The sequence below is a fragment of the Piliocolobus tephrosceles genome, chromosome 9 (genome assembly GCF_002776525.5).
Source record: "Piliocolobus tephrosceles isolate RC106 chromosome 9, ASM277652v3, whole genome shotgun sequence".
Classification (NCBI taxonomy): Eukaryota; Metazoa; Chordata; class Mammalia; order Primates; family Cercopithecidae; genus Piliocolobus; species Piliocolobus tephrosceles.
The window spans coordinates 103,397,051-103,420,561 of NC_045442.1; the positions used below are offsets into that span (position 1 = coordinate 103,397,051).

A 23,511-nucleotide genomic window follows, 5' to 3' on the forward strand; every position below is an offset into this window, starting at 1 on the left:
GGAGTCTCGCTCTGTCGCCCAGGCTGGAGTGCAGTGGTGTGATCTCAGCTCACTGCAAGCTCCGCCTCCTGGGTTCACGCCATTCTCCTGCCTCAACCTCCCGAGTAGCTGGGACTATAGGCGCCCGCCACTATGCTCAGCTAATTTTTTTTTTTTGTATTTTTAGTAGAGATGGGGTTTCACCGTATTAGCCAGGATGGTCTTGATCTCCTGACCTGGTAATCTGCCCAACTCTGCCTCCCAAAGTGCTGGGATTACAGGCGTGAGCCACCGCGCCCAGCCTGAATACTCTTGAATGTATCTCATTTAAATATAAATCTTTCTATCCTTTTGGAGGAAAAGCTGAGGATTTCAATTGAAAAAGTAAAAAAGCAACAAAAGAAATCTAGCGTTTTCTTAAGTTTGAGTTAACAGGAAATAATCTCTTAGGATACAAAGCTGGATCCATGTTTTCAGTCTGTCTTAGAGACTTATGTCAGTTACAGAAATGTTTATGTGATGTTTTTTCGATAATGGAGTTCTGTTATCTGTTTTTCAGGTCCTGTGGGAGTAGGGCTGAATGAACTGAAACGAAAGCTGCTGATCAGTGACACCCAGCACTATGGCGTGACGGTGCCCCGTGAGTTCTGCGCTATTCGGTGTTCCCACGACTACACTTACAATAATTTAAAAGTTTGAAAAAAAATTATTTACAAAAATTTTTTAACTTGTTTTTAAAATTTTTGTGGGTATATGGTAGGTGTATATATTTATGGGGTACATGAGGTTTTTTTCTTTCTGAGACGGAGTCTCGCTCTGTTGCCAGGCTGGAGTGCAGTGGCGCGATCTCAGCTCACTGCAATCTCTGCGTCTTGGGTTCAAGCGATTCTCCTGCCACAGCCTCCCGAGTAGCCGGGAGTACAGGCACAGGCGACCACACCCAGCTAATTTTTTGTGCTTTAAGTAAAGACAGGGTTTCGCTATGTTAGCTGCGATGGTCTCGATCTCTTGACCTCGTGATCCATCTGCCTTGGCCTCCCAGAGTGCTGGGATTACAGGCGGGAACCACCACGCCCGGCCGAGATGTTTTGATACAGGAATGAAATGCTGAAATAAGCACATCATGGAGAATGCGGTATCCATTCCCTCAAGCATTTATCCTTTAAGTTACAAACAATCCAATTACATTCATTATTTTAAAATATACAATTAAGTTGTCTATTTATTGACTATAGTGACCCTGTTGTGCTATCAAATAGTACATCTTCATTCTTTGTAACTGTTTTCTTTTTGTACTCATTAATAATGATTGCTTAATATTTCCCAAGCACGTATGGTATCAAGCACTGTTCTGAACACTCACTCATCTAGACCTCCCAGCTGCTCCAAGAAGTATATAGTGACATTATCCCCATATTACAGAAGAGGAAACCAAGGCAAAGTGGTTGAAGGATTTCCCCTAAATTACACAGATTTTTGGCAGAATATTTGTTAATCACAGCTTCCCTACTCTTAGGTTTTTACGGTGAATTTTAGTACACATATGACATCAAATTATTACTTACAAATTTTCTTCTAAATAAAAGTCTAACAATTCTGTTTCCTAAAATAAGTGCTAATGTTTTCCAGAGGTTTTTACCAGCTTTAAGATTAGAAGAATCAAATCACAGAGAGCTGAAGGAGACTTACTATAATATAAACCTTTCTTAATTACTTTTTATATGCAGTAACTGGCAGATAGTGTTAAATGGGCTTTTCGTGGCTATATAGTTTAAATATGGTAAGCTTCTTTTCAGTACACAGAATTAGATTTATTTTTATAAAAGTAGTTTTTGTAGGCATTCTTACAAATGAAATGTGATGCTTGAAACATTTTGATCTGCAGAATAAAAGCCATTTGACTACTTAATATGTTGATATTAGAAAGCTGTCTAAAAGGCTAAATTGAAATGTTGGCCTTTTCAAGCGGTTTTAGTACTGTTTTAAAAAATTTACTTGTATATTGCCCTTAGCGATGTTCTCTAGTTTTGGAAGAGTTCAACTTTATTTAAAAATTATAGTTTTCTGTGACCTCAAGTTCCTTCTTTTTACTACATTTTTCCAAATTATTGTTTGTAATCATTTTCAGTCATAAGTTATAGGACTGCTGTTTTCTACCAACAGAGATGAAAGTTAATGAAAATGTGGAACGAGGCAGTTTCTTTTTTTTTCCCCCATAGTTATTCACCTCTCTTACAAAAGCTGAATTCCGATATATAAGTTGTTAGAAAATTTTACAAAATGATTTTTAAGCTTACAGGTGAGCAATTATAGAAGAGACCTAGAAGATGCAAAAACAGATTACAAAGAAAAAAACAAATTTTTAGACTTCCTACTGTGTATTCATCTCCTTTGTCTTAATTTTTGTAGCCTTGCCAGTCAAGTATAAGATGGTTGATATTATCTCTATTTCACAGAGAAGGAGATAGGGATGGAAAGGATATGTTGACTTGGGTTTCATAGATGATGGGTGCACTTGGAGTCGAAACCAGGTTTTTTGATACCAATTCTCATGTTCTTCCTCCTATTTAACACCAGCAGTCCTTTAAAACTGCAGACTATCTTTGTTGTATTCCACCAAGTAGTCAAAACTGACTTCTTTTGAAGATGAGAAATATCCATAAGGCAATCTATCCCATGTAATACCCTATGAGAGATGTGATATTATGGAAGGACCTAGGGCAACAAACACACTGTAGCCTCAATTTACCCAGCTGTTTAAATGTTTGCCTCTGAAGTTGTTATAGAAGTTGACAATATTACAGAAAAGTTGTGGGGCTGGGACTCTCCAAAGAAATCCCCAAAGCAGTTACTTTTCACCCTGATTTACTTTTAGACAGATGTTAATGTCAAAAGATCTTCATGTAGTAATGTTTCGCAGGCTTGCCTGAGGATAAGAATCTCTTAGAGTTCTACAAGAAGATATGCCCAAAAATCTGTATTTATATAGCAGGTGATTCTTGATATCAGACATGTTTGGAAAATACAGCATCAAACCACTGTGATTTAATTAATTAAAGAAGAGTATATTTTAAGAGTAATTTTAGAATTTCAGATAGTTTTGCTTTCTAAAATACTTTGGGCAGAGTCTTGAATATTGGAGAAAAGTGATTGCTTTGATTATACCACCAGTATTGTTTGATGTTTATTTCTATAATTCTCTTTTTGAAAGCATGTATTACATATCCACCAGAAAATGTTATGGAGTAAAGGAACTCCTGCACATTGCTGATGGGAATGTAAATCAACACAATCATTTTAGAAAACTAAGCAGCAGTGGCCACCAAAGCTGAGCAAACATATACCCTTGACCCAGCAATCCTGGTCCTACTGTACACCCAATGGAAATGCCTAAGTACATTCACCAAAAGACACGTACTGAGATATTCTTAGCCATTATTCATAAGTGCTCAGAACTGAAAACTACCCCAATGCTTATCATTTGAACGGATAAGCAGAATGGAGAAGTATAGTGCATGCATACAATGTAATACTGTAATGCAATGAGAATGAATAATCTGCAACTGCATGCAACGGTAAGAATGAATCTCGCAAATGTGTTGAACAAAAGGAGGCAGATACAAGAGAATGAATGAGACAGTATGATTTCATTTTTATAATTGCAATAAAGGCAACATTCATATGTGCTGTTAGAAATCTCAAGGAGTTGGGTTAGAATGGGAACCCAAGAGGTGATTCTGGGGTGCTAGCAATTTTCTGCTTCTTGTTAGAGTGCTGGCTACATGGGGGTGTTAAACGTGTGAAAAGTAAGGAAGATATATACACTTTAATGTGTATATATGAGTTATTGTATCATACTCAGGCTTTTAAATCTTGAAAAGAAATAATAGTTTATTAACTGTAGTTTGCTGATTTTCTGGTTTTCCTAAAGTGCTATAGTTATGTAAATATTTCAAGAGGAAGCTAAGTGATTTTAAATAGGACATCTCTGTACTATTTTTGTAACTACTTGTGAATTTGTAATTACCTTAATTTTTAAAAATTATTTAAATGGATGCTAAATCAGGTACTCGAGCTAAAATGGCTGAATGAGCTATATGAAATGTTTAAAAATTATCCTTGTAATAATATTAAACACTCAAAGTTGCTTTTCAAGAAAGTGGTGGCTGAAACCCTTGTTTTCTGCCTTTTGCTCCTCTGTGGGAAGTTTCTTATTGATTGATTGATTGTAGAGATGGAGTCTCACTACATTGTCCAGGCTAATCTCAAACTCCTGGCTTCAGGTGATCCTCCTGCCTCAGCCTCCCAAAGTGCTGAGATTACAGGTGTGAGCCACCATGCCCAGCCTGTGGGAAATTTCCTCCTTGAAAAGCAACATCAACATTGTTTTAAGGCTATATAGGTCATCATCAATAAATCTGAATGACTATTAATACAACCAGTCAAAAGGATCTCTTGCGCATTAAATTAAAATAAAATAGGTAACAAGAAGTATTACAGTAGACATCAAATACTTGATGGATTCCAAAATCTGTGTAGTCTAGAATTTGGGCATTCTAAGTCAACCACATCTATTAATCACTTTCTGTGGTTCTCAGAAAGATGTGTATTGCAGTTTTTGTATTTTTGTAGGTTTTACAGCATCCATGTTCTAGACAACTTCTTTGTCCATAGGATACTTCACTTGAATTTTCTTTTTCTTTTTTTAAAAAAGGTGTTATAACTAGGGTACCAGTTAAAATTTTTTTTTCCTGTCTCCCCAGGGCAGCTATTTTGGCATATTTTGGGGAAGTGGGAAGAGGACTCCTATTTTGTTTTCTATTTTGCCTTAACTGGTCTACACAGTGGGTACTCAGTGAACTGTGACGAAGTCCTGCCTGCCTTGTGGTTAATAGGCACATCTTTCCCTTGGAATCTTCCCATAAGAATTTCAGATCTCTTATTCGGGATTCCTCATTGTAAATGAGTTCATGAGGTTCCTCTGGAACTCATTACAATTAGGCACTGACATTCTTCATCAGTAAAATAACATCAGACCTAGGTAATTCAGGTTGATTATGATAAGCAAACAATTTGGTTGTAGACACATTACCTTTTAAATGCATGTGGCAATGTCATAAATGTCTTGTTCAATTACCCCTTGATGTGGTTCTAAAAATATTTTAACCCTGCTGTGGGATGCCGTGTGTCAGGGAAGTGATCTTTCAACCATGTGTTGCAGATTTTCAACCGAAGTGTCCTGCCATCATAATTGAATAAAGGCAGTATTTTCTCTGTCCATAAGAAAGAAATCAATGCACCGAAAATTCTCAATTTTGATTTTCAACAATACTTTTTACTTAGGCCTACTATTTGCTGAAGGAACACTAGCAAATAGTGATCCACCTGCCTCAGCCTCCCAAAGTGTGAGATTACAGGTGTGAGGCACTGTGCCTGGCCCATTTTTAAAAAGTGGACTGTTTGTCTCGTTACTGAGTTTTGAGAGTTCTTTACATACTCTTGGATACATGTTCTTCATCTGATAAATGTGTTACACATAATTTCCTTGCAGTCTGTGGCTGACCTTTTCATTTTTTTTTAATGGTGTCTTTTAAAAAGCAAAAGTTTAATTTTGATGAAATCTAATTTATCATTTTTTTCTTTTATGTTTTATAATTTTTCTGCTCTATGTAAAAGTTATTTGCTCTCTCAAGGTTGCAAAGACATTCTCCTGTTTTCTTCTGGAAGTTTTACAGTTTTAGGTTTTATATTTAGGTCTTGACCCATTTCAAGTTATTTTCAAGTGTTGTTACTTAGCAGACTTGCCTTGATCCTGATCTCAGGGGAAAACAGCTCCATCTTTTACCATTAACATAACGTTGGCTTTATCAATTTGAGGACATTCCTGTTACTCCTAGTTTGCTGAGATTGTCGCGAATGGTGTCGAAGTTTTTAAAAGATGCTTTCTCTGCATACATTGAGATGATTGTTTTGTCTGCCATTATTCTCTTAATGTTGTGAATTCTACTGCTTTTCTAATGTTAAGCCAACCTTTGGGTGTGTGTGTGTGTGTGTGTATTTACTAAATTATGGAAATGATTGAATTTAAGTTACTATTTTATTATTTGTTTTCTGTGTGTCTCTTCTGTGTTTTATTGTATTTTTCTTCTTTTTCTGTCTTCTTTTGGATTATTTTAGTGTTTTTTAGTTTCCATTTTAATCTACCTGTTGACTCCCTGGTAGTATCTCTGGATTAGGTTTTTACTGGTTGCTCTAAATATTAAAGTATGCATATCTAACCATTCATGATCTGCTTGCAGTTTAACTTGGTGTCATTTCACATAAAATACAGAAACCTGGAAGTCATTTAAGACCCTTTCCCCCAGCCTAATCTTTTTGTTTTAGGTGTCAAATGTATTATGATATTTGCATACATTGAAAACTCTATCAGACAATATTATAACTTTTCTTTAAAAGAGTCATATATGTCTTAGTAAACTTAAGAGGAAAAAAGTAGACTTTTACATTTACACAATTATTTATTCTTTCTTCATTCCTGAATATAGAAGTTTCCTTCTTATCATTTCTCTTTAGCCTAAAAAAATTCCTTGAATATTTCTTTCAGAACAGTCGGCTGTGAATGCTATTAGTTTCTTTGCCTTTATTCTTGAAACACATTTTGATTAAGTCTTTTCCTTCAGTGCTTTAAAGATATTATTTTATTGATTTCTTATTTTTATGATTTATAATAAGAAATCTGTGACAGTTTAAATCATTATTCACTTATGTGTTCTGTGTTTTTTCCTAGCTGCTTTGAGATTTTTTACTTATCTTTGGCTTTTAATAGTTTGATTATCATGTGTGTATGCATTATTTTTCCCTTCTGAGTGTATCCTGTTTGGGATTTGCTGAGCTGCTGAAATTGGTAAGTTTATGTATTTCACCAAATTATAGAAGTTTGGGGCCTTTATTTTTTCAAACATATTTTTCTGCCCCAATTTCTTCTTTCCTATCCTTCTAGTACTCCTGTGACATATATGTTTTCTCCTAGGTCCCTGGAGTTCTATCTATATATTATTGGGCCCATCTAGTGATTTGTTTCTCTTGGATATTTTTATTTTTCAGTTCTACAATTTCTATTTGTTTTTTCTTTATAGTTTCTGTTCCTCTGCTAAGAATTTATATTTTTGTTCAGTTCAAGTATATTTTCCCTTACCTTTTCAAGCATAGTTATGGTACCTGCTTGAAAGACTTTGTCTAATCTAACTTCCAGGTCATTCAGGGTTGCCATCTGTTATCTTTCCCCTTGAAAATTGGTCATTTCTTTTTTTTCATTCTTTCATGTTGAATAATTTCAGATTGCATTTTGGACATTGTGAATATGATGTTGTATTAACACTAGGTCTTGTTACAATATTCTGCAGAGTGTTGATGTTTTTATATTTTAGCTTCCAGCTTCTTTTATCTCACTTACCTTTGTTATATTGATTTGGGTCTGTTAGGGTGCAAGGATTAGTCTAAGACTTGTGTGTGTGGTTCAGATCTCAGCTCAGTTCTTTATGCCTTTTCTTCATTGGCTTAGATATGTTTTGTGCTACTGTTATTCAGGGGTTAGGCTGAGACCTGTACATCCCACTCTCAGTTCACTTCATGAGGCCTTTGCCATGCTAGTTTGAGTTTGAACTGCATGTATATAGCACAGAGGGGATTCTTAGACTATTGTTGACTCATACACAGAATTAAAGTATTTTCTTCTCCGGCTTTCTTGTCTCCTGGATTTCCTCCACACTTTTCAACCCACAGGGACTTTTTCTCCCACTGCCCCACCCCCCCGGTTCTTTGCACCAAAACGTTAGAGCTTCTATTGACATTTAGCTGCAGATTCTACCATGCTGCTCCTTGAAGGGTTCCCACCCTTGGGGCAAAGCTAAGAGGAAAATAAAGTTAAACTCCTCCCCATGCAGTTTGACTCCCCTCTACAGTCTACCTGCTTTACTTATTTTCAAAGTGTTCAGGTCGTTTCTTAGCATCCATAGTTTTTAGTTGGGATCTGCAGGAAGGATGGTCTGTAGTGGGTTTACATTTGCCACGTCAGCACTGGAGTGCCTTGGGCTTTGTTCTTGTTGTCGTTTTAATGAATCCTATATTTTCTGCTCTATTTTAGCTCATTAATAAATAATTAGGCAAGATTACTGAAAGGTTAGAAGTTCAATAGTATTCTAAGATGATGCTATGTATCACTTTGCAAAGGAGGAATGAGTAGCATGCAGAAGTATTTGGCTTCACTTGACTGGTAAAACAAAACTTTGATGGCATACCCACTATGTTCCATGAGAGGAAGAGAGTCAAACAGTTTCAGAGTTTACCTAACAACTTAGTGGTTAATAGATTTGCTTTAATGAATAAAGATCAATAAAGATAATAAGCATATTATTTGCAAAAAAAAGGTTTTTTTCCTCAGGAGTTTAAATACCACTCTTATATCAGGTTACAGAGCCTTCAAAACAGCGAATAATAGCAGAGACATACAATGCAATTAACTTTTTAATCCATCTTCAAATCAATATAATTTTCATAACAGTGGAAAATCTGGATTTATAACAGCTTACCATATTTTATGAGCTAATTTGCTTTTTAAATACATTTTTAACTCCTGTTGAAAAAACTAATTAAATACATTTGATTTCTTTTTTAGTATTTTCCTTAAGGTGGCTGATATGGGCTTTTCTCAACTCCTTTTCATTAAATCATAGATACTACCAGAGCAAGAAGAAGCCAGGAGAGTGATGGTGTTGAATACATTTTCATTTCCAAGCATTTGTTTGAGACAGATGTACAAAATAACAAGTATGTGGATACTTTTGAGAATTTTCATGTGACTGTTTTTTATAAGCACACGCTTGTCCAGTTTTAGACAACTGAGAGTTCTCCTCCATTTTAAGTGTATTTTAATTATCATAATAATATTTGAAACAGTTGAAAAGGCAATCATTTGGTTGGTAATTATTGTTAATCTTCACCTCTAATTTTTTAGTAAGCTGGATTTGCTTCATTTCTATAAAATGTGTAGACACTGTTTTGCAGAATGAAGGAAGGTTGTAAGTGTCTTATTCTGACCTCCTTCTGGCCCACTAATTGAATCTTAACATATAATTTGGATTGAATTTTACTTCAAAAACTAATGAACAACTGGGTAGTATATCACTAGCTCCAGCGTCTGCTTCACACACCTGCATCTCATTCTCTCATTGGCTCTTCAAAAAATTGAAATGATGATAATAAACTTGCTGGTACCATCTCCTCTAGCTAGCTCCAAGCCCACCCCAGTGCCCCCTGCCCAGGTTTTCCATCTGCTGAGGCACGAATATTTTAGGGCATCAGAAGCAATATGTGTTTTAATGCAGGATTATGGGATTTTATTGAAACATCGAAATGCTTTTTTCGCGTTTGGAGCAGTGATTGTGTTTTTATAGCACATGATCGGCTGCCCTGGCTCCATTAGCCACCACCCAGTGCCTCTAGTTCTGAAGCCGGGCTGGGTTACTCTGTAGCGTGCAATGAAATTCCAGTAGTTTCTATTGTTTGGCTTATTCACCGTTTTATTGCATTGCATTAGTTCTGAAAAAAAAGGGGGTGATGGAAAACATTAGAGCCCTACTAGACTAAAGTACTTTTTTTCTGTGTAAGTGTAATTTAAGCAAGTGTTACTGATTTGAAAATGTAAAATAAAAGATTTTTTAAAAACTGACATTTTGAAATACTTGGCTCTGTTTATATTATTAAACACAGTTTAAAAAAATTACATGTTCAGCAGAAATGTCTTTTACCTATGAATTTAACTTGCCACCTATAATTTTTTTAAATTCACAAATGATTCTGATGCATCTAATTTTTTACAGGTTTATTGAATATGGAGAATATAAAAACAACTATTACGGCACAAGCATAGACTCAGTTCGGTCTGTCCTTGCTAAAAACAAAGTTTGTTTGTTGGATGTTCAGCCTCATGTAAGTAAACAATGAACTATTCAATACCCTCCTGACCCATGTCATCTACAGCACCTCATGTGAGCATTTCAATATGAAATAAATAAAAAGTCAACCCACTTTTGGCTATATGTGGCTTTTCTGAGATGGCGAAAGCATTTAAATGTAATTTGAGACATGTTTGGTGGAAAAAAAGAAAAGCCCATAATATTATTAGAAAGAGAAGTGGAGGAAGCTGCAAGACCTGTGTTTGTAACTCTTATTTATATTCAGTTATTGTCAAGTAAAGGAACTCTTAGATATTTCTATATATTCTGTATTTTTTTAATAATACATCACATTGTTACATGCATAATGTATTCTTATGTGTTATGTATTAGTATCAGTGTCTATAATTTTTAACAATGGACATTTTGGTTCCAAGTCTTTGACTTGAGTTCTGTATATATCCTAGCAAATAACCCTCCACTAGAACTGAAGGGCATTTTGCAGGAAATGTACTGAATGAAAGCCCCATTGTGTTGCCGTATCTGCATCTGTCATCCTGGAAACTCCGTTGTGAACATTCTGAACTGAGAATTTCAGTGGATGAAGCCATTCAATTCCCTATCAAACCATACATCTTCTAGTAGATCACCAGTCCATAGCATTTTCCTCATCCCCCAGGGACCATGGTTTCTCCTCCCACTGATAGCTGTACTCTGGGGTGCAAAACCTCCCAATGCTAGAATGACCTGCAGAAGCCCTTTGCGCCTGTAAAGGAGGATGAATCTGGAGTAAAAGGGTTTCAAGAATCAGGAAAGCTGCCTTCTGACTTGGGCACTGTGTCAGTCCCTTATTGCACTGCTATGAAGAAATACCTGAGACTGGGTAATTTATTTAAAAAAAAAGAAAAAAAAGGTTTAATTGGCTCACGGCTCTGCAGACTGTACAGGAAGCATGATGCTGGTATCTGCTCAGCTCTGGGGAGGCCTCAGGAAACTTACAGAAGTTTCTGGCGGAAGGCAAAGGAGGGGTGAGCACTTCACATGGCCAGAGCAGGAGGAAGAGAGAGAGAGAGGAGTGCAGTGCCACACACTTTTAAACAACCAGGTCTCACAGGAACTGACTATTGTGATGACAGCACCAAGGGGGATGGTATTAAACCCCAGGAAACTGCCCCTGTGGTTCAGTCACCTCCCACCAGGCTGCACCGCCAGCAGTGGGGATTACATTACAACATGAGATTTGGGTGCGGACACAGATCCAAACCATATCAGGCACAACAGTGAATGGGACAGTCCTGCTTCTGCAGAGCCTCTCTGCCGGTGTCCCGGGTCCAGTTGCTCTCAGACTCCCACAGTGTAGTATCAGCTCATGAAGAATAACTTTCAACTCTCACCCTTGATTATAGATGGGTCCCCAGAAGTATAGAGTACAGAACATCAACGATTTGATGAAGGAATGTGGACAGGCATCATGGAGAGCAGGAGGCTGCCCTTGTAGGGCACTCTGAAGGACAGGGCGAAAGAGAACTCCTGCCTGAAATCAGGAAGGGGCTCAAAAGGGATGGTTGGAAGACATTCGTGGACAGAGGGTTATTTAACTCATCACACCTTCGGGGTATTTGATCTAAAAACCAGTTTTGTGATATTTTTAGTCACTTCTGTTCAATGTTAATTATGATGTATTTCAGAACATTTTTAAATGCCAAGTTACATTCCCCAGCTTCTTTTCAGAAATGTTACATTTAATTGTCAACAGTTAATTGAATAATAGTATATTGAAAGGACTACTGACCTTAATTAAAGAATAATTTTGAGGAATTTTCTCCTTAGAAAGAAAATTCAGTAATTCATGATGCTATGGAGAAATGTGAGAAAACTTTCTTTTCTTCCTTGTAGACAGTGAAGCATTTAAGGACACTAGAATTTAAGCCCTATGTGATATTTATAAAGCCTCCATCAATAGAGCGTTTGAGAGAAACAAGAAAAAATGCAAAGATTATTTCAAGCAGAGATGACCAAGGTGCTGCAAAGCCCTTCACAGTAAGTATAGTGATGCTTGGGGCCAGGTGTGGCGGCTCACACCTGTAATCCCAGCACTTTGGGAGGCTGAAGCAGGAGGATCACTTGAGTCCGGGAGTTCAAGACCAACCTGGCCAACATGGTGAAACCCCATCTCTACAAAAAATATGAAAATTAGCCAGGCATGATGGTTGCACACCTGTAGTCCCAGCTACTTGGGAGGCAGAGGTGGGAAGATCACAAGAACCTTAGGAGACTGAGAGTGCAGTGAGCTGAGATCACACCACTGCACTACAGCCTCAGGGACAGTGAGACCCTGTCTCAACAACAACCACAAAAAGCTTGGAGATAAGATGTAAGCAGTAGATACAATGTAAGGTACAGTTGTATATATGAAAACATATATACAGCTGCATGTACTCGGGAAAAGTATAATAGATAAAAAAAATCAGTGAAATAATTGTATTTAGGTATGTACCTTTTGAACAGTTACACTTTTTGTGTTTCGGTGAATGGATCTTCATATTCTTTTGACTCAAAACTATTTTGTATGCTGTTATGCATACATTTCATACTATTGTAGTCTGAACATTTGTATAACATCTAGACCAACTTTCAGAGCAGCCTTATTTTTAAAGCTAAAAATACCATGAGTTACTGTTACTCATTAAGAGTCCAAATGAAAAATTTAATACTTTGCCTTGCTTCTCTCTTTGTCAATAATTATATTTAGCACAGCAAAAGAAAATCACTGTTTTGGGGACAGGATAAGTAGACCAATATTTATCAGCAATAATTTTTGTATTTTCTATGAGTGTTATTGGAAATGATGATTGTGGTATATTCATGACTATAATGGCTTCTGGCAAGACCTTTTATTGTTTTTGTTCTTAATCTTAATATATTCTACCTTTGGGCCAAAAATCAAAAGCAAAGAAATTAAATGTCAAGAGCTTATTTTTTTCTTCCCCCTCTTAATTAGCTCATCATTAACTGTAGTCTATATTAATTTTTGAACTGTTCATTGTAGTTACAAAATACAGATCACATTTCTGATTGCCAGTATGTTTGATAAATACCTTTTTTTTACATGCCAACAGTACATATCCGTTCTGAGTAGGTACTGTCATACGTTGTTAGTTACTCAGGCTCTTGATCAACACTAAAATTAAATTTTCTGTCATCGTGAAATCTTATGTGACAATGAAATGCAGACTCAAATTATTTCAGCATGTTGCAACATAAAGATTTATTGTACTATTTAGACATCTTAAAGGTTTCTCAATGAAGATAAGAAAGGATAACATATTCTTAGGATTTGGCTCTCTTACATTTATGTTATATAGCCAACTAAAATAGTTCCTGGCTTTAAAAATGTGAGACACGAAGGCTCTTGAAACACTTTTAATGAGACATCGAAAGAACATGGTAATCAGCTGGGTGCGGTGGCTCACGCCTGTGATCCCAGCGCTTTGGGAGGCCGAGGCAGGTGGATCGCTTGAGGTCAGGAGTTCCAGACCAGCCTGGCCAACATGGTGAAACTCCATCTCTACTGAAAATATAAAAATTAGCCAGGCATGGCGGCGCACTCCTGTAATTCCAGCTACTCAGGAGACTGAGGCAGGAGAATTGCTTGGACCTGGGAGGCAGAGGTTGTGGTGAGCCGGGATTACACCACTGCACCCCAACCTGGGCGACAGAGTGAGACTCTGTCTCAAAACAAAAAACAAAAAACATGGTAATCATCCTTTTACAAATTTGTCCAACTCTGAAAAAGGAGTTTATATTATAAATTCCTTCCTATGAATAAGCATAAATAATGCAGCCAAAACATCAGAGTAAACAATTCTTTCCTCCACTAGCTATTTTAATACTGACATTTCCACATAATGATGACTTACTGACTCATTATCCTGCAATTCAGTTAAGGCAGGAGTTTTGACTCTTGCCAGAGTAGTTTTTTGTTACAAGCAAATCATAGAAATAGTATTAGAAATTGTGGCTTCTGAAGCACTTGTGGTTAAAGAGGATGACTTTTATTTCTGGCTGAGGGGAAAGACTGAACACAGAACAGCATTAGGTAAACCAATTGTAGAATGTTTGCATTGATGTGAAGTGAGGTAATGGCCTGGTTAACCAATTATTTTTTTAATACTTCCTTTTGTAGGAAGAAGATTTTCAAGAAATGATTAAATCTGCACAGATAATGGAAAGTCAATATGGTCATCTTTTTGACAAAATTATAATAAATGATGACCTCACCGTGGCATTCAATGAGCTCAAAACAACTTTTGACAAATTAGAGACAGAGACCCATTGGGTACCAGTGAGCTGGTTACATTCATAACTAAGAGAAATTTCCATAATCGTCTTTTTTTATAGAGTGCATGATGAAATCAGTTACTGTTTTGGTAGTAGGGTTTTTAAATCTATATCACTGTCATAGATGTACAATCTTGATTCAAGTTGAATGCTGGTTTTGTTTGTACCTTTTTACAGCCTTATTTCAAACACCATGTGTGAGTGTAAGATCGGAAATCAAAATGTGCACGGTACTGTATTCTAAGCAAAACCTCCAACTTTCTGGTTGTCTTTAATACAGCTCTATCTCCAAGATGAGGCTGAAATTTTCAGAGAGACCTGGCTAGAGGCTTAGTATGTATTGGAATTCAGCGCTTCTGCTGGTCTCCGGTGTGGCTGCTGCCGTTGAGTTTGAATGTTAGCTGTTGAAGGTATCAATTCAGCAGCCATGAGCAGCTTCAGACAGACAGGTCAGCTTTGCTGTTTCTGGGTGGATCATCACAGATTTAGCCGGGCAGGCAGTAAGGCGTCCTCCTACTATTCAAAAAGTATAGACTTTTTCTTACATATTCGCGATACGTTCACAGTGTGTGCATTTTAAAATAATCCTTAAAGGAGTAACTGAAATTTTACCTTGAGTGAATGACCTTCATAATATAGCTTGAGAAGTCCTTTTGAGTACCTGTCAGTGACTCAACAAACATTTAATAAGGGAAAGTAGACTTTAAACAGTTATTGTATATGTAACTAAAAGCCTTTCCTTGTGGGGATTAATATTAGAATGGTAGTCTTGTGGCAAGAAATGATTACAAAGGATATTTTTATTTGTAAATCCCCAGAAGACAATTTATGAAGTCACCCAAAATGTTATTTTAGCCGGTTTTGGATTTTCCCAATAAATTAGAAGGATTTCTATTCTAAAACATGTAAAACATGTTTTACGTATTACTGATACAATTAAAGATTATTTTTCATCTATGTGCAATAGATCACCCCTCTCTTTAAATTGCTCTGAGATATATTTTAGAAAACTTTTCATGTAATGTTATTTCTTTGTCATCAAAATGATTGTTAACACTGTCCAGACACCATCCTAACCTTGCTCTTGTTAAAGAAGTTTAAGAAAGACTCTCATATTGTAAATATTTAGATAGGGTCTCTCACTTTTCTTTGATACTACTGATTTTCAGCAAGTGAATTATATAGTTCAAAATGCTAGAAATGTCTATACGTTCTATAAGAGAAAGCATATCCTGCCATTCTTGCATGCAGTGAAGCCCTGCCAGTCGAAAATCATTGCATCTGTGACTTTCAAAGAGGGAAAAAAAAATGTTATTTTTTGTTGATTTGTAAAGAGAGTTTAAATGTCATGTGAAAAAAATAGAATGTAGTAAAATTTTATATATTTATGAAATATTTGAAAGGCATATTTTTTTAAATATCAAATGGGGCTATTCATAAAATAAATTGATTGTATGTCAAGATGTCCTAATTTAAAAGAGTAGTTTTATAAATCATGGTCAACATTCCATATACATATTTGAGCTTTACACAGATAGATCCAAGTGCACGATCTGTGCACTGCACATTTGATAGCATTATTCACTGGTTTTCCTTCAGACTTGTCAAGTTCATGTTAGAAACAGAGACAAAAACCACTCCAATGGTCTTGACACATAGTCACACCAAAATAGATAATCAGACGAAGTATTATATAACAACAGGATCCAGACAGTGAGTTCTAAGTGTATTAAATAAATAGCAGAAATTTTGTTTTTAAAAAATGAAAGAGGGAGGGTTGCCAATCTGAAGTCTTAAGTAGATTGTTTGGGTAGCATATTTCCTTCTTTGAACATTGTCTAAAATTTTCTATAAATCAAGACTTCTTGTACGGAGAATGATGGGAAATATGTAATAATTCAGGCAATTGCCTGAGTAATTTAGGTAGTCCAAATTCTTTACCCTGAAATACCCACATTTAAAAAAAAATTGCAGATAATTGCTTCAGTTATTTACTTTGGGGACAGAGATGTAGTGTAAAGTGGGAGAAACTGAGTCCTTTTTTGGTGGTGGTAATAAGATGTTATAAAAATATAATGTTTTAAAAAAGAAAGGTCCAGACCTTTGTTTATTTAAGGGCAGAGCTAGAACAATATTTTTTAAATAATGGGGGATAAAAGGGGGCCCTTTGGCAATTTTAGAAATCAGGTAGTATACTTTTTTTTTTTTTTTTGAGACAGGGTCTTGCTATGTTGCTCAGGCTGGTCTTGAACTCCTGGGCTCAAGCAGTCCTCCTGCCTTGGCCTCCCAAAGTGCTGGGATTGCAGGTGTGATCCACCATGCCCAGCCTGTAGACATAGTCTTAAAAATGGTGTTTACATGGCCATCTTGATGCTTAGAAAGATACTCGATTAAAATTTAATAAAGCAGGGCCAACTCCGAGCAGAAAGGCCCTGAATTCTGAACTTTCTTCCCCCAGCCTCCTTCTCCAGCAGGGAGAATAGCACTCCTCCCTTCAGAAACCAGCTCTCTCAGTTGGAGTCACTATGTAAGAGAAGAGGAATGTTCACTTTTTAAAATTCATGTATTTAAAATTCAAGACCAACAAGGAAATTCTGTACTCCTATTATTGACTATAGTCAATTAAACATAAAAAGGTGAAATTAAAATTTAATTTTTTACCCTTATTTTACTGACCAATATGGAATTCTTGGTATCTCTAAGGCTGACCTTCCTGGTATTGTGTAATGATTGAATGTATCTAAACTGTAATAATTTGAAATTGACAAACCTTCTCAGACTTAACAAAACTATGTTGTTAAAATCTTTCTAAAGATACAGATTTTTATTATTTATTTTATTTTGACTAGGAAGGATTTATAAATAAATGTAATGAAAAATCTTTGATCTTAATAAAGTACCTTCAAACAATGTGTGTACTTACTTGAAAATTGTTTTTGCACTTGGATATTCTATTTTATTATACTACTATTCTGATCTATTCCATTATATTATTTCCCATGGTAGAACAAATTCTATTTTCTACTGTGATATGAAGTGATGTAATTGAACTTGCCATGTCTAAAATTAAATTTCATATTTTTTTTCAGTCAAACACTGCTTTCATCAAGGCTGTTGGAGAGATGGAATTCACTAGTGTTGTTCTTACCCATACAGCCCAGCAATTTAAAAATGTGGAGAACCTCAGTGGGAAGGAAGAATTAGGACCATCAATGATGGGAACACACCTCCCCCACTCCCCACCTCCTCTCCTCCTCCCCACTAGGAATCAGTGTCACACACATCCTGTTCCTGAGCTCCAGTTAGGCGAAACTCAGCTTTTACAACCGTGCGTTTAGGAACAAATTGTTACCTGCTATGCAAACTAGCTAGCATTGGCCTTGCTTCAGTCCTCGAGCCAGTTAGCCCCAGCTCTGCATCCACAGAAAGGTTGCTCTTAAGAGCATTTAAAAGCATTTAAGAGCATGGGATCTGGAGTCAGAATTCTTCAGTTCACATTCTGGTTTTGCCTGTTTCCAGCTCTGCAGCCTTGGGAAAATCATTGAACCTCTCTGTTTTCCATTTTCTCATCAGAAAAAAATAGGGGTAAGAACAGTGATTACCCCATGGGATTAGTGTGGGCATGAAATGAAAGAATCCGTGTATCCTTAGAACAAAACCTGGGACAGAATTGTTTAAAAATTGTGAGCTCCTGTTGTATAATGGTCATTATCACATCACACAATTTAAAAATAGCTGTGTAAGTATTCTCAACCACCCTACATAAACAGTTTCCCTATTAGTAAACCCACTGGAAGTTTACAATAAATAATTTATTAGAACCTTTATTTTTTATTTTTTTGAGATGGAGCCTCACTCTGTCGCCCAGGCTGGAGTGCCAGTGGCGCTATCTCAGCTCACTGCAAGCTCCGCCTCCCGTGTTCACGCCATTCTTCTGCCTCAGCCTCCCGAGGAGCCGGGACTACAGGTACCCACCACCGCACCCAGCTAATTTTTTATATTTTTAGTAGAGATGGGGTTTTACCGTGCTAGCCACAATGGTCTCGATTTCCTGACCTCGTGATCCACTAGCCTTGGCCTCCCAAAGTGCTGGGGTTACAGGCGTGAGCCACTGCATCTGGCCAGAAGCTTTATTATTTTTTTTAAAAATGTCATAGCTTCCTGCCAAGTGATACATCAGGAACTAATTAGGTAATCCCCAATAGGAAGGGAACCAATTTTTATTTTTAACCACTGGGTATGCAATGTAACTGATAACAATTAGAAATGTCCCTTAATTGTATTAATGCCGTTTCTTCTGCTGCCACCCTTGTATCCCCAAATGCATGTTTAGTTACACTTAAGCTTCTGGAGGGCAGAAAATATTTTACTTTTGTCCAAAAGAACTATCTTACACACATAGGCCTAATCACTGCCTGGCCAAATTATACTTATTAATCATAGAACATCTTTATAATTTCCATACATGATCTCATGTAATACCACAACTATCTTACATGGAAGATATTATCTTCATATTTTACAGTGGAGCAAACTGAGCAGCAGGGCTGGAGTGCCTTGCCCAGGGTGACATTGGTGATGAGGAGTGAAATCAGGGATGGAATGTCATCTGGCGTCCTTCCGCTCCATGCTGTTTCCACTGCATTGTGCTTCATGGGTTCTGTAAGTTGAGCTAAAGCTGGGAACAAGTTAAGATTTGGGTAATTAGGGGAGTGATTGTTCACACTCATGCACACGCAGTTGGTGAAGAATTTTCTCAAAACACGGTTGCTTTAGTCAGATACAACTTTATGTTTCCATGCCTGTATAAGTGGGTTCATCTTCAAACAATGGCTGTTATCAGAAATATATAAAAAGCTTAGATAGCATACTACGAAATTTTCTGTTAAGTCTGCCTGAGTTCCAGTCCCTATTCAAGACTGTCCTCAGTCAATCATGATAATATCTTTGTAGTGATTTATCTGGGCCGGTCATGCTACCAGTTCCAGGTCATGTCTGTTGGAGGAGCTATGAGAAAGACACATTTCCCTGATTTAAACAAACAACTGCATGAAATGAAAATCCTTTATGGGGCTATCCTCGTCTTTCTGCTTGAGATGCTCAATTATGTTGTGATGCTTGTCAACATGACGGCTGTAATCCTAACCCCGCATCAGAGGATGATAAAGGCCAATGTACTAAGGATGACTGAGTGTAAAAGATCCTAAATCCATAATATTGAACTGCTGCACCAATCCTGGGACTTCCTTCCTCTAACTGTTAAATTAAAAAAAAAAAAAAAATGTTCTGATGGTTTAAGTCATGGCTTCCTTGCTGCTGAAAGCACTCCTAATTTGAAACAGTATTCATGAGCAACTCAGGCCATTCTCAATATCTACTTTTCACTTAGCAAAAGTTGTCCTTTTGCTCAGCGATCACACGCCCTGCTTTGATACAGTTACTAAGCGTCAATAGAATGGTCCAATGCAAGACATTCCATTTAAATTTTATTTTTCTCAGATTTCATTTCTTTTTCTTGCTCAATATGGATAAGAATTTAACCTTAAAATTCAAGTTCAGAAAAAATTTGTTCTTAATGTTTTTGGATTTACAAATGTATGATGGTTGTGCTCTATTAGTCACTCAAAATATGTTATAAATTAACAGGCTGACTAAACACTGCAGAGTCTACCATTTCAAACAAAGTAATGCTTGTTTAATTGTTTAATTTGATTCGGACAAGAATTATACCAAAAGGTTCCATTTGTTAAGCCCTTGCTCTGTGCCAGGCATTGCTACTTAGTTGTAGATAAGCTGTTTGTGATCATCAGTTTCACTTAAACATAGAAAAGTTCTAAATAGAAATATATTTGAATAACTACAACATATAGCTACAAAACATCTATTGCTGTAAATGTTAAAGGAATGCAATGTAGCATAAAGTAAAAACTTTTGAAAATATATTACTATTAGGAATCTAGAAGATATCACAATAACGGAGGATGGAAGAGGAAGGAAGCAATATAAATGTACGTAAATATCAGTTAAGTAATTATTTTTTAAGAATGTGACCGGCTTGGGCAACATGGTGAAACCCTGTATCTACAAAGAAAAAAGGAAAAAAAAAGAGCCGGGAATGGTGGCAAGCACTGGTAGTCCCAGCTACTCAGGAAGCTGAGGTGGGAGGATCATTTTAGCCTGGGAAGTCACGGCCGTGAGCCGTGATCGCGCCACTGCACTCCAGCCTGGGTGATGGAGTGAGAGACCCTGTCTCAAAAAACGACAAAACAAAAAAAAATTGAAAGCAATTTCCAGTGGGACTATAATTAAATACAAAGAATCAAAAAGAGAATCCATAAAATGAGATGACAGAAGCAAGACCAACTGTATCTCTAACAAGAGATTTAAATGGCATAAATTCATGTATTGAGACGTTTCAACTACATTGAAAAATGAAACCAACTGTATGCTTCCAGATGAGAAAGATTTTAAGTGAGAGGATTAACTACAATATGCCAGGCAGATGCAGACAGAAAGCAGAGAGCACAAAAGAACAAAACAAAACAAAAAACCAGAGTTGAAGTCAATGCTTATTAATTGGGTCAAAAAGTTACTCTTTAGTAATTAATGCTATGAGCCACTACAAGAAGAGCATTGAAGGCCTAAAACAAAACGTGAGAAACATAATCAACAAAACCACATTACTTGATAATCTGTAAAACACATCTTTCAGACCGTGAAGAAAAATGGTTATAGAGGGTCTGAATGTCATAATTCTTCAGGCTGATGTCATAGCATTTTATGGATTCTCTTTTAGATTCTTTGTATTTAATTTTAGTCCCACAGGGAATTGTTTTCATAGCTATATCATAGCTATGGAAAGAGAATTTTGTCCTGAAAATGAGATTACATCTCATTGAGCATTTACAAAACGAAATTCTAAAGTAGGCCACAGAAAAGCCTCATTAAACTCCAAAATACTTAAATACCTCAAATTACATTTTATGACCCTAATCCAATAGAACTAGAAGCAAATAGCAAATATAAACTGAAAAGGGACCTAGAAATAAAAAAAATTAGGGTATTCTGATCAAGGAAATAAAAATGAAATTACAGATTATCCAGAAAATAACACTGAAATCAGAATCTATGGAATCTGAGTAAAACTGAGCTCAAGAAAATTTGTCGCTTTAAAAACTTTTCTAAGAAAAAAATAAAAATAAACATTGGCTCAAGCAACTCGGGAAAGAATAACACGAGTGGTACTGTATTTTGGCTAGGTTATTATATACACTGAATTTTCCAGGAATGCACTACCATGTAAATCAAAGGGAGATTGTACTTCTTTTTTTTTTTCAGAACTTTACTAAGAGGTTTTTTTTTTTTTTTTTTTTTTTTACCATTTTGGAACATCATGTCACCAATTGCAATGCAACTCATGGCATTTGAGTCTCCACTGACCCCTCTCGTTTGTCCACACCTTCGCTGTGGCATACACAGTAACTACATCCATTCAATTTCTGTTTTCTTCTACAGAAGTGCTGCTTGAGCCTTTATGTACGAAAATATGTCTTATTTTCAATAGTTTTCCTTTTGTTTATCTCTTCCTTTACAATGGGGTTTCTTGCCGTTGATGTAGATTATTCCAGTGGACTTCATTTCAGGACAGCAAAAGGAATATTACAACATTTCTTTTACAGAAAGGGATCCCTGTGTGGGCTAGGTGGAGTCTCGCTGCTTCTGATATGTGGCCATTTAAATCCCATCTGTTTTTCCCCTTTGAAGTTCACCGGCTCATCCTGTTTTAATATTTTAGGGTAATTAATATGTAACAGCATAAATTAGTACCCCCAGACATACTACTTCTATGAACAGACTGTTAAAGATGAAAATAACTGTAATGTTAAAATATTTTCAAAAAGAATACGATTGAATAAAATAATGGACATTACCACAGACCTAAATATTAAATCAAAAGATTAACCTGATAGATTCTTCGAGAACATAATTTTTAAAAGATAAGGGATGAAAACAGTATATTTTGAGACATGGATAGTAGATCCAAGAGACCCACTGTCCACCTAATAGGATTTCCTATTAAGCTAAAGACATGAAATGAGCAATACAGTAAGTTTCCCTAAATTGAGGATAACATCTTCAGACTTAAATCTCCATTCACTGACCTACTACAGTGTTGCAAAAAGATCCAGATACTTCTTCCTGGAATTTGTGACCTCCTGTAATAGAGAATCCTATAAGCTCAGAGAAAGAGAAAGAGAGAGAGTGATATGGATAGGCTTTGTGTCCCCACCCAAATCTCATCTTGAATTGTAATCCCCAGGTATTGAGGGAGAGACCTGGTGGGAGGTGATTGGATCATGGGGGCAGTTTCCCCCATGCTGTTCTTGTGATGATGAGTGAGTTCTCAGGAGATCTGATGGCTTTATAAGGGGCTCTTCCCCCTTTACTTCCACACACTCTCTCTCTCTCACCTACCGTCATGTAAGATGTGCCTGCTTCCCTTTCCACCATGATTGTAAGTTTCCTGAGGCCTCCCCAGCCATGCCTCCTGTATAGCCTGTGGAACTGTGAGTAATCAAACCTCTTTCCTTTATAAATTACACAATCTCAGGTATTTCTTTATAGCAGTTTGTGAGAATGAACTAATATATATGTGTGTATGTACATATATATGTGTGTGTATATATATACACACAGAGGTGGGGAGAGGGAGGAGAGAGAGAGAGGAGAGAGAGCTGTTACTTATAAAGAAATACAAAATCTGCTAGGCCTCAAACATCTCATCTGCAATAGGATAGTAGATGACAAAACCCATATCATATACTGTGGGGAAAATAAGTCTAAGCCTAGAGTTCTGTAACCATTCAGACTATCATTAGGAGCAACAATAAATAAGCTCAGATGTTTTTACCACACCTATATTCTTCCTGGAAGTAAAGGCTCAAAGATGCACTTCAGCATTGAAAATAAATTCATGAATGAAGAAGGCATGAATACAAGCAAAATAAGTAAAAGAATCAGGAAAACTTAGGACAATACTAAATAAGAAGGATTTACATTCAAATCATTGCTATACCATTTCCTAGCTATTACATCATGCAAACTACTTAACCTTCTTGAACCTTCATTTCCTAATCTATAAAACAGAAGGAATAATAAGATTAATACAATAGGGCTCATTAAAATACTCTACCTAAAGCCCTTAGGACAGTGCTTGGCATCGGGTAAATGTTCAGTA

At 36.5% G+C, this 23,511-nt stretch overlaps 1 protein-coding gene across 4 annotated transcripts in view; it reads left to right on the forward strand.

Moving 5' to 3' along the window:
* Window positions 1-17,185, forward strand: part of MPP7 (membrane palmitoylated protein 7) — a 254,323-nt gene extending 237,138 nt beyond the window's left edge. For all 4 annotated transcript variants that reach the window (XM_023194630.3, XM_023194629.3, XM_023194632.3 and 1 more), the window contains 5 exons: window positions 539-619; window positions 8,712-8,805; window positions 9,858-9,966; window positions 11,829-11,972; window positions 14,119-17,185. In XM_023194630.3, coding sequence (XP_023050398.1) covers window positions 539-619; window positions 8,712-8,805; window positions 9,858-9,966; window positions 11,829-11,972; window positions 14,119-14,298 — 608 coding nt within the window. In that variant the 3' untranslated portion in view covers window positions 14,299-17,185. The remainder of the gene's footprint in view (window positions 1-538; window positions 620-8,711; window positions 8,806-9,857; window positions 9,967-11,828; window positions 11,973-14,118) is intronic.
* The last annotated feature ends 6,326 nt before the right edge of the window (window positions 17,186-23,511 follow it).